Below are 10,374 nucleotides of genomic sequence, written 5' to 3' on the forward strand. Positions count from 1 at the left end.
GGAATAGGCACCGTTATCCCCGCGGGCCCGGAGAGCCCCGAATCAGTGTGAGGAGGCTCTGCTGGAAGTTTGCTTTTCCCCAAAGTATGACCTCCTTTTCGACCCCTAAGTTAAAGATTTAGGACTCGCTCTTTAAAAATACTGGCTGACATATTTGATGTAACCACGCTTTTGAAGGGTCTATACAAATCCATATAACAGTACTACTGCTTAGTATCCCTTCATATGGGGGCCCGGTATGCAGTAGCCAAGGAATATTTTACACTCATATAATTCCTATCTAACTTCTCCATCAGCTATAAGGCAGGTTTTCTTCTACCTCCTTTCTCCCCCATACATCTATGTCTGCTCCCTGCTCTGCCCACCTGCTGCTGTTTGCATTGACCTCATCTACCTACCTGTAGTCTAAAAGCCTTTGCTACAATTAAAAGGGTATCAATTTGCACATTCCAATATGTGCTAAGGCTCTGAGGAAGCTTCATACAAATCCCTGTGCCTACTGTTTCCTATTGACTAATCAAGCCCCGAGCAGCACCTACCAGAAAGGAAATAGTAATTTTTACTGCCTGCTAGTGGTTGCACTGATACTTATCCTTCATCTTCCGTGGGCTTACAAAGCATCTGCCAGCTGAGCACCTGGTGCCAGATCATTTTTTTTCTTTCCCTTTAGCTCTTCATTTTTTGTGCCATTCCATTATTCCATTTACTATCATATTCCTTCTATTTCCCCTCTCACCTCTTCCGTTTTGTTTTTAACTTGTTTCTTCTTTCTCATATTCATTATTTGTTGCTTGCTGAAACTCGGCTCTCTGCTTGGCGGATCACTGAGGTGCTTAAAAGCAAAAAATGTCCCGGCTGGCCAGGTACCACAGTCACACAAGCCTCACCAGGGGAACGTCCTGCTCTCTCTTCCTTTCTTCTTGCTCCCACCTTGTTTCTTCTTCCCACTTCCCTGATTCTTCTATGTGGTCTCACTGCTCTGTTTTCTCCTGGTTGCAATTACTACGGCCCACAGTTTCTATTCTCATTCTCTTTTTCTTCTTTTCCTCTACCCTCCTCCCTTCTTCCAGCCCAAACTCCCTTCATTTCCACACAGCTACAGATCATAAAGGCACCACTGCCTTCCTTATTTAGAGACCAGTTTAACCAGACCATACAGGGAATGAAACTGCTAGGCCAGTCTTTCCCAGTCTGGCAGCCAGGCCCTCTCTGATCCGTCTCTCCTGTCGCTATAACTCACATCCAAGATGATACCACAAGTGTATCCGGCATTCACAGAGTATCATTAAATACAGCAGCAGAAGCCCGGCTACTGCCCGTGTTCTCCCCAGAGTGCCATATAACACTGCAGCGACCGTGTCTCAGGCACACGGTTCTGACTTACATTTACCCTGCTTTATTTTCAGCCGCTCAGACAACAGGCACTGCCTGGGGAGACAAAGGAGCCCCTCTATTTTTGTACTTTTTTTCTGACTTTGGAATACGGAAGCTCCACCAGAGGTCCCGTAATTGTCACAACATGATGCTTGAACTATGAACCTGAAACTGCCTGAAGGGCAATCTGCTTAAGGCACAGTATTATGGTTTTATGGTTTTAGCTGTGACTAGCACTGGTATTTTCTTTAAAAATATTTTCCTTGTTGATATGAAAACTTTACTTATAAAAACATTTTTTTTATGATAAAAATAGATCTGTCAGTGTTCCAAAAGGGACAGCTAGACCCATGAGCCCCATTTCTCCATTACTCTCTCTAGCAATTTCTTTTGAATTATAGAGACTGAGATGCAATGATTTTTTCATGTAGTTCCTAGCTCCAACGCATACATTCTTCTGCCCTATTAATCCAACACCGCACACACAATCTCTCAGTAACACGTTATTCCCAGCTATATACTTCAACACTTAGGCTAGTTGACACCTGCATTCTTGTACTCCCTGATGTTCCCATCCCATCTCACTGCTACACAAAAACTACTACTTGTAAACCACATGACGGGGTCACTACCATGTTATGCTAGTGTGATGTACAAATGGCGACCAGCATTTTCTTAATCAGATCTTGAGGTCACAAGAGGTGTGCCCTGGCTCCCCATTCTCCATGTCCAAACCAAGTACCAAAGACCAACAGCCATTGGTACGGTTCCTTGTGGTTACGTGTTTGGCTCCAGTGCCAGATAAGGAGCAAACGCAATCTGAATCCTTCTCAGAAGGGCCCTTCCAGTACGTGACGAAGGGAGACTACATCTCGAGAATTAAAGCCATTACCTGTGTAGCTTTTAGATGCTTACAGTACAAGAAACAGGCAGATGAACAGTCTCAAGGGCAGTGGATAACTGACACAGCTTTATCTAATACACATAGTCATGCCACCTGTACCAGCACCCAGAGGAGATCAGCTCCCAGATGAAAAGCAGCTGGTTGAGATGTTTCACAGGTGCTCTGACGATCTCAAAGTGAGGGCAGGTCTGCCCTGGCTGTGCACTGCACTCCTTTAGCTAGGACTGGGCAGCAGTAGCCAGCAGCTGAGCCCTGGGGCCAGGCTGCACCTGATCCCAGTCCCACGTAGCCACGTCTGTGAGTAATGCCTTCTGTCGCTGTGCTTGGCTAGGAGATGGTGTACTAGCGACGAATTATGCAACCTCAGTTATTCACACTTGTATTATATCTTGGCTGTGCTGCTCTTGGAAGCCTGCAGTTTCCCAAAAGTTTCCCAGAACTTGGGAGAAGCCAACTGGTACAGATGAGTGTAGCAAAGCCTCCTCAGCAATACAAGCCATGGGTACACAACACCCGTTCTTTTTCTGCTCTGTCTACTCAAAAACTATAAAGCTGAGTTTGTGGATCCTTATCTTTAAAACACTTTATGGCTTGTGTCTGGTGTCTCTAAAGGCCCGAGGAAGATGACCTTGCTCAAGAATACCGATGAAAAAAATGCTTCTTACAGCCCAGCTAATATTCATCAACAATATTTTCCTCAAGCCACCACCAAAAGCATGGTATAAGGTTCCACAGCTGCTAAGAACAAATCCCACCACATGTACAAGGAACATTTGAGTTACCCTCTTCACTGCTGACACCATGTTGCCACATGTTTATGAAACACACATGTACAGAATTAAAAAAAAATAAAAAAATCCACTCTGCACAATTCCTGAGAGAACGAGAGCCACACCACGTGTGTGAGCTACGGCAAGATACCATCAGCAGTGTTAGCTCCTAGGGAAAAAAAAAAGTGAAAAAATCTATTTAATCTACAGGAGAGTGGACCAAATAAGGTCCTAGACAGTACTAAAAAGAATGGAATGTAGGCCTCACGTATTTTCAATGTCAATTCCTCTCGACAAAAAAACAGGTCTGATTCCAAAGACCCCACCAGAAAAGCCTTGGGAGCCCCAGTTGCCAGTTAAAAGACCCAACCCAGAAGGAAAGAACATCGCCTGTTCCAGTGGAAGACCAGCAAAGGACACACAGCCTGTATGGACTTGCTGTGTATGAAGCTGGAGTTTCTCCCCCAATGGAAGAACAATGCTTATTTCAGGTCTGTTTGTTTTCAGGCCTGGTTTGACCAAAAGTTGGCAGACTTAACCTACACACATGTTCCTGTCAGAAGTTTGTGAATCTCAAGCAGATTTTATGATCATCTATTTTTCATGTGCGCAGGAAAAGTACACATGGCTTCACTCAAACACACAGGCAGTAGGGTACTCTTTGCCTACATGCAGTTTTACAGATTTTATACAGCTTTCATCTAAATCACATATCTCAATGCAAAGTATACCACTCTTGGATATCACATGGATTTTTAATGCTCTGAGGGATCCTTCAGGTCTATAAACAAGAAGTAGATTACATTCATCTACATACTGTCAGACTTTTTTTTCCCCTTACTTGTGAGACAAATAATGGCTCTTATTCTTCACTTGAACTAGTGTGTAATCCAAGTACAATTCATGGCCAGTTATGAAAAAAGCGTGCCATATTTTTCATTGTAATTAACTGCTTCAGAGCAAGACTCCTCATGTATAAAGATGAAGAAAGGTCTCAGCTTTTCCTGCAAGACAACTTGCCTTTCAGCAATGTGTCTCACACTTTCAGTTTTGACTGAAACATTCCACTACTTCAGTGACCTGTTATGCCAAAAAAGCTGTCTTATGTTACGCTTTACTTTCAACGGAATGTGCTGGCACATGCCAAGAAACAGAACAAAGTATTGCAATATATACTGGAACACTGTTTTGTGCTGCTCCACACATGAAATTGATGTCAGAAAAAATTGCACAAAGGGCATGGAAAATGCGAATAAATACTGTGATCCTTTTACCTTCAGTTTTAAATAGATGGATTGAAATGCACCGATCCCAAAGATTTATGCATCCGTTTATAGTCCATTCTGGAGTTTTAACATTTCATGCAGCTTGTAGGAGGGAGTGTATTATTTATATAAAGTCATGGTTATTCAGCAGTGTTTATTCCTGAAGAGCAACAAAACGTCTTCAAGGGAGAAGAAGAAATTCATAACTCTGGTTTACTACCAGGGTTAGCCAACTTAACAGTCTAATTCTTGACTGATTTACATAGAGCTTTGCTCCTACAAGCACCTTTGTAGGACTGGACATTTTGCTACCAGCAGTAGAAATCACCTCCATCTCCCAGGACAGACAGCAGTACAATGGATTAAGTGGCTTGACAGCTCTTCAGAGTCACATACTGAAAGAGGTGGTGGTGGTGGTGACCTCCACTTTGTGGAGATACTTGAGCTTTATTTTTGCTACTCTCTTCCCAGCAGAGTACTGAATGGAGATGCAGAACTGGGGCCTGCAAGGAGAAAACCCATGGCAGCTATTCACTGATAATTTCTGTGTGACAGCAGTTTCTTGGCCATGCAAACTTTTTTTTCTGTCTGATACAGGGTAACATCCCTCCCCTATTTCCCATTATTTTCCTTCTCTATCTTTGGGCTTTTTTGCCCACAGTTGTTTTTAAGACAAAGAGCATGAAAGTGTTATAATGTGAAAGAGTAAGTGCAGACAAAGCATACCATTGGTCTTTCTAGCTACTCTTTCTAGCTACTTTACTTCATTGGAATCATAGTGGTTGCTTTTTTTCCCTAGCAAGGAATAAAACTGTTTCAATGAAAAAGAAAAACAACCTGGAGACATAAACCAGCATTTTCAAATGGCATTTGTCAGTCAACTTTTAGGTTCACCTTCTATGAAGGTGGATCTTGCAGAAGTTACATTCAGCTCACCCCAACTGACCACATGGGATCCTCCTACCTAGATGTGATTCCTGCAGACCACCAAGGGGAACTCACAATTCAACTGAACAAATCCCAAGCAGTCTGACTTACCCACTCCTGTCTCCATGTGCCAATGCTGTCAAGAGAAACACCTGAACTGTTTCTATCTGTAGAGGCGAGAGGGCCCAACCGCAGACAGATGCAGTACTGCTCAACATACAGACGTATGAGCCATTTCTGCTTGTTTTCAGTAGACCCTTGAGGACAGGTAGACAGTGCCGCTCAGCTGTTTAACAGATGCAGCAAAGGAGGAGTGCCATTTCATGTGAGAGAGGCAACATTGCTGAAGGCCCACAGAAGACACTACACACTGTGCTGAAGTACCTCATATGGGTCCTCTGATGCATAGCTAAGAGTAGGAGATCAGAGCAAGGTTACAGCGGTGTTTTCCTTGTACTCTCACGGGCAGCTGGAGGCTGGGACTGCTCAGGGACAAGAGATAGTGTCTCTGTGGTTAATAGCTCCTGATAGATTTTCTTCCCATGAATTTCCCATGAACTGCACAACCATATGGCAGCCAGGAGGACCTGTGGCCATGAGCTTCCCATACTGTGTGAGAAGATAGCTTTCTTAAACTTGGCACCTGCTAACATCATTTGATACTCCTACTTCATGCATTATGAAACAATAAACAATCATTTTGTATTCAGCACCTTGCGCCAGCCCATATCTGTAAGCCCTGCTACACGTCTCCTGATATATTGCTAAATCATTCTAACAGATAACAGACTGCCCATGCTTTCCTGTTGCGTATAGATGGACACCTAGCATCAGCGTCCCTTCTTAAGAGAAGCATCAATGGGCAATGTCTGACCATTGTGTGCACTGCTGGCATGAGCGTTCCTGTCACAGTAACCGAGCACACAGTGCGGGTACCAGAGCGTGCACCCAAAGACACTGTTACGTGTCACATATGAGGCTTTTGGGAACAAAGGGCACTTGTGTGCCCCAGGTGAATAGCAATATATACATGAATGTGGACTTCAGCTACTCTGTCGTGGCATTGTGCCAAAGTGATTATGCCAGAGTGGTGGTGTGGTCCTGTGCATGAAGCAGTGAAAGGCTGATGGGCAGCCTTCATCTGACCTGTCTCAGGTAAGAAAACGAAGGGTCATGGGAGCATTTCTGATTGTTCTTGGGAATAGGGCATGAATGAAAATTAAGTATAATAGAAAAAGTGCTAAGACTCTTGAAGGATTTGCATAAGAATGATTCTCACGAAGATCAGAAGTCAATATCCTTAGAATTTTTTCACACACACACATGCATAAAAATTCGCTATTTAGGTGTTACGAAATCAGATTCTATATCTGAGAAAGGAGAGGCCCAGAAGAGCTACAGTTCTGAAAACCAGATCATTTGGCATTTTCTATCTAATGAAAGGGATGTTTTGTCAATACTGACATTGTACACAACAGACTACGAACAGCTAGCACAGAGATGACCTTCTAAGGAAAACTGTTTTGCATTTAACGTATATAGCACCAATACTTAGCCAGGTATAGTGTTTTATGAAGCCACACTAATTTCCTATCTGATTTGCAAGCTGTCATACATATATTTAACTTTACCTTAAATGAAACAAAACAGCAATACAGAGAAGCATTGTTGAAACCTGAAAACATTTCACTCCCTATCATGTAATTAATTTTTTGTTCAAATTGTCATTGCTTGTGTGTGATAGAAACATTTTTTATGATCAGTCAAGGCAAAAGTTACTATTATTTAGAAATGATTTGAAAGCATACCAATGCAAAACAGTAAAAAATGCAAATGAAAATGCTTCACTAGATAAAAAGTTGATGTTAAATGATACATATAAACGGTAACTGAAAAAAACCAACCAAATCCACAAAACCAAAATCCAGGACTTGAAAAGTACATCAAGGAAAGCTCTGTAATAATAAAGAGACCCTTTCTGCCTTAAATGGAAAGTTTAATAGCTTCCATTTAAAGAAAGAGGAATTAAAGTCAGAGCACAGTCCTAAATACCACTCCTATCTACTCTGAAAATGGTGGCACAGAGTAATTTTTCATAGGTCTGTGACATGCATAAACAGAAAGTATCCCAGGTACTCACTGCCCAACACATGAAAATAAAACTAGCTTTTGCATCTACTAATATTGGGAGACCCAAATTGAAGGTGAGCGAGATGTCTTTGCACTTGTGGTACCTTGTGAACATAGAAAAGTCTATGGGACCTGACAAGATGTATCCCAGAATCACACAGAATCACAGAATGGTAGGGGTTGGAAGAGACCTCTGGAGATCATCTAGGTCAACCCCTCTGCCAAAGCAGGTTCACCTACAACAGGTTGGACAGGAATGCATCCAGGTGGGTTTTGAATATCTCCAGAGAAGAAGACTCCACAACCTCTCTGGGCAGCCTGTTCCAGTGCTCTGTCACCCTCAAAGTAAAGCTTTTCCTCATGTTGAGATGGAATTTCCTGTGTTCCAGTTTGTGCCCGTTGCCCCTTGTCCTGTCACTGGGCACCACTGAAAAGAGTCTGGCCCCATCCTCCTGACACCCACCCTTTAGATATTTTATAAATGGATGAGATCCCCTCTTCGTAGTCCTCTGCTGGACTCTCTATAGTAGTTCCTCGTCTTTCTTGAACTGGGGAGCCCAGAACTGGACACACTACTCCAGATGTGGCCTCACCAGGGCAGAGCAGAGAGGGAGAATAACCTCCCTCAACCTGCTGGCCATGCTCTTTTTAATGCATTCCAGGATACCATTGGCCTTCTTGGCCACAAGGGTACATTGCTGGCTCATGGTCAACTTGTTGTCCACCAGGACTCCCAGGTCCCTCTCTGCAGAGCTGCTTTCCAGCAGGTCAGCCCCTAACCTGTACCGGTGTATGGGGTTATTCCTCCCTAGGTGCAGTACCCTACACTTGCCCTTGTTGAACTTCATTAGGTTCCTCTCTGCCCAACTATTTAGACTGTCCAGGTCTTGCTGAATGGCAGCACAGCCTTCTGGTGTGTCAGCTACTCCCCCAGTTTTGTGTAATCTGCAAACTTGCTGAGCGGACACTCTGTCCCCTCATCTAGATCGTTAATGAATATGTTGAACAAGATTGCACCCAGTACCGACCCCTGGGGAACACTGCTAGTGGCTTTCAACTAGATTCTGCACTGCTGATCACCACCCTCTGAGCTCTGCCATTCAGCCAGTTCTTAATCCACCTCAATGTCTACTCGTCTAACCCACACTTCCTAAGCTTACCTATGAGGATGTTATGGGAGACAGCGGAAAAAGCCTTGCTGAAGTCAAGGTAGACAATGTGCACTGCTCTCCCCTCATCTACCCAGCCAGTCACGCCATCCTAGAAGGCTATCAGACTGGTGAAGCATGACTTCCCCTTGGTGAATCCATGTTGACCACTCCCAATAACCTTAGTTTCCTCTACGGGCTTAGAGATGACATCCAGAACGAGCTGTTCCATCACCTTTCCAAGGATGTAAGTGAAACTGACTGGCCTGTAGTTTCCTGGGTCCTCCTTCTTGACCTTTTTGAAGATTGGAATGACATTGTCTTTCCTCCAGTTCTCAGGCACCTCTCCTGTTTTCCATGACCTTTCAAAGATGATGGAGAGTGCCTTCACAATAACATCCACCAGCTCCCTCAGCACTCATGGATGCATCCCATCAGGGCCCATAGATTTGTGGGTGTCAAGTTTGCCTAAATGTTTTCTAACCTGATCATCCTCGACTAAGGGCAAGTCTTCCTTTCTCCAGACTCTCTCACTTACCTCTAGGGTCTGGGACTCCTGTGGTAAAGACTTAGCAGTAAAGACTGAAGCAAAGATGGCAATCACTAACTCCATCTTCTCTGCATCCTCCATCACCAGGGCACCCACCTCATTCAGCAGTGGGGCCCACATTTTCCCTAGTCTTCCTTTTTCTACTGATGTACTTGAAGAAGCCCTTCTTCTACACTTGCCCTTGTTGAACTTCATTAGGTTCCTCTCTGCCCAACTATTTAGACTGTCCAGGTCTTGCTGAATGGCAGCACAGCCTTCTGGTGTGTCAGCTACTCCCCCAGTTTTGTGTAATCTGCAAACTTGCTGAGCGGACACTCTGTCCCCTCATCTAGATCGTTAATGAATATGTTGAACAAGATTGCACCCAGTACCGACCCCTGGGGAACACTGCTAGTGGCTTTCAACTAGATTCTGCACTGCTGATCACCACCCTCTGAGCTCTGCCATTCAGCCAGTTCTTAATCCACCTCAATGTCTACTCGTCTAACCCACACTTCCTAAGCTTACCTATGAGGATGTTATGGGAGACAGCGGAAAAAGCCTTGCTGAAGTCAAGGTAGACAATGTGCACTGCTCTCCCCTCATCTACCCAGCCAGTCACGCCATCCTAGAAGGCTATCAGACTGGTGAAGCATGACTTCCCCTTGGTGAATCCATGTTGACCACTCCCAATAACCTTAGTTTCCTCTACGGGCTTAGAGATGACATCCAGAACGAGCTGTTCCATCACCTTTCCAAGGATGTAAGTGAAACTGACTGGCCTGTAGTTTCCTGGGTCCTCCTTCTTGACCTTTTTGAAGATTGGAATGACATTGTCTTTCCTCCAGTTCTCAGGCACCTCTCCTGTTTTCCATGACCTTTCAAAGATGATGGAGAGTGCCTTCACAATAACATCCACCAGCTCCCTCAGCACTCATGGATGCATCCCATCAGGGCCCATAGATTTGTGGGTGTCAAGTTTGCCTAAATGTTTTCTAACCTGATCATCCTCGACTAAGGGCAAGTCTTCCTTTCTCCAGACTCTCTCACTTACCTCTAGGTTCTGGGACTACTGAGGGCCAGCCTTAGCAGTAAAGACTGAAGCAAAGGTGGTATTCAGTAACTCCGCCTTCTCTGCATCCTCTGTCATCAGGGCACCCACCGCATTCAGCAGTGGGCCCAGATTTTCCCTAGTCTTCCATTTGCTACTGATGTACTTGAAGAAGCCCTTCTTATTGTCCTTGACATCCCTTGCCAGATTTAATTCCAAGTGGGCCTTGGCCTTCCTCATTGCATCACTGCATACTCTGACAATGCTCTTATATTC

The 10,374-nt window shown here is 44.2% G+C and overlaps 1 protein-coding gene across 1 annotated transcript in view; it reads right to left on the reverse strand.

Annotated features, from left to right (window-relative positions):
- The window catches only part of TMEFF2 (transmembrane protein with EGF-like and two follistatin-like domains 2), a 146,290-nt gene extending 137,141 nt beyond the window's left edge, over positions 1-9,149 (reverse strand). The window contains exons 1-3 of the mRNA XM_009890223.1: positions 9,057-9,149; positions 5,352-5,407; positions 4,710-4,816 (exon numbers count right to left, since the gene is read on the reverse strand). Of these exons, the coding sequence (XP_009888525.1) occupies positions 4,710-4,816; positions 5,352-5,407; positions 9,057-9,149 (256 nt within the window). The remainder of the gene's footprint in view (positions 1-4,709; positions 4,817-5,351; positions 5,408-9,056) is intronic.
- Between the last annotated feature and the right edge of the window lie 1,225 nt (positions 9,150-10,374).

This window comes from Charadrius vociferus, unplaced genomic scaffold, assembly GCF_000708025.1.
Source record: "Charadrius vociferus isolate BGI_N301 unplaced genomic scaffold, ASM70802v2 scaffold147, whole genome shotgun sequence".
Classification (NCBI taxonomy): Eukaryota; Metazoa; Chordata; class Aves; order Charadriiformes; family Charadriidae; genus Charadrius; species Charadrius vociferus.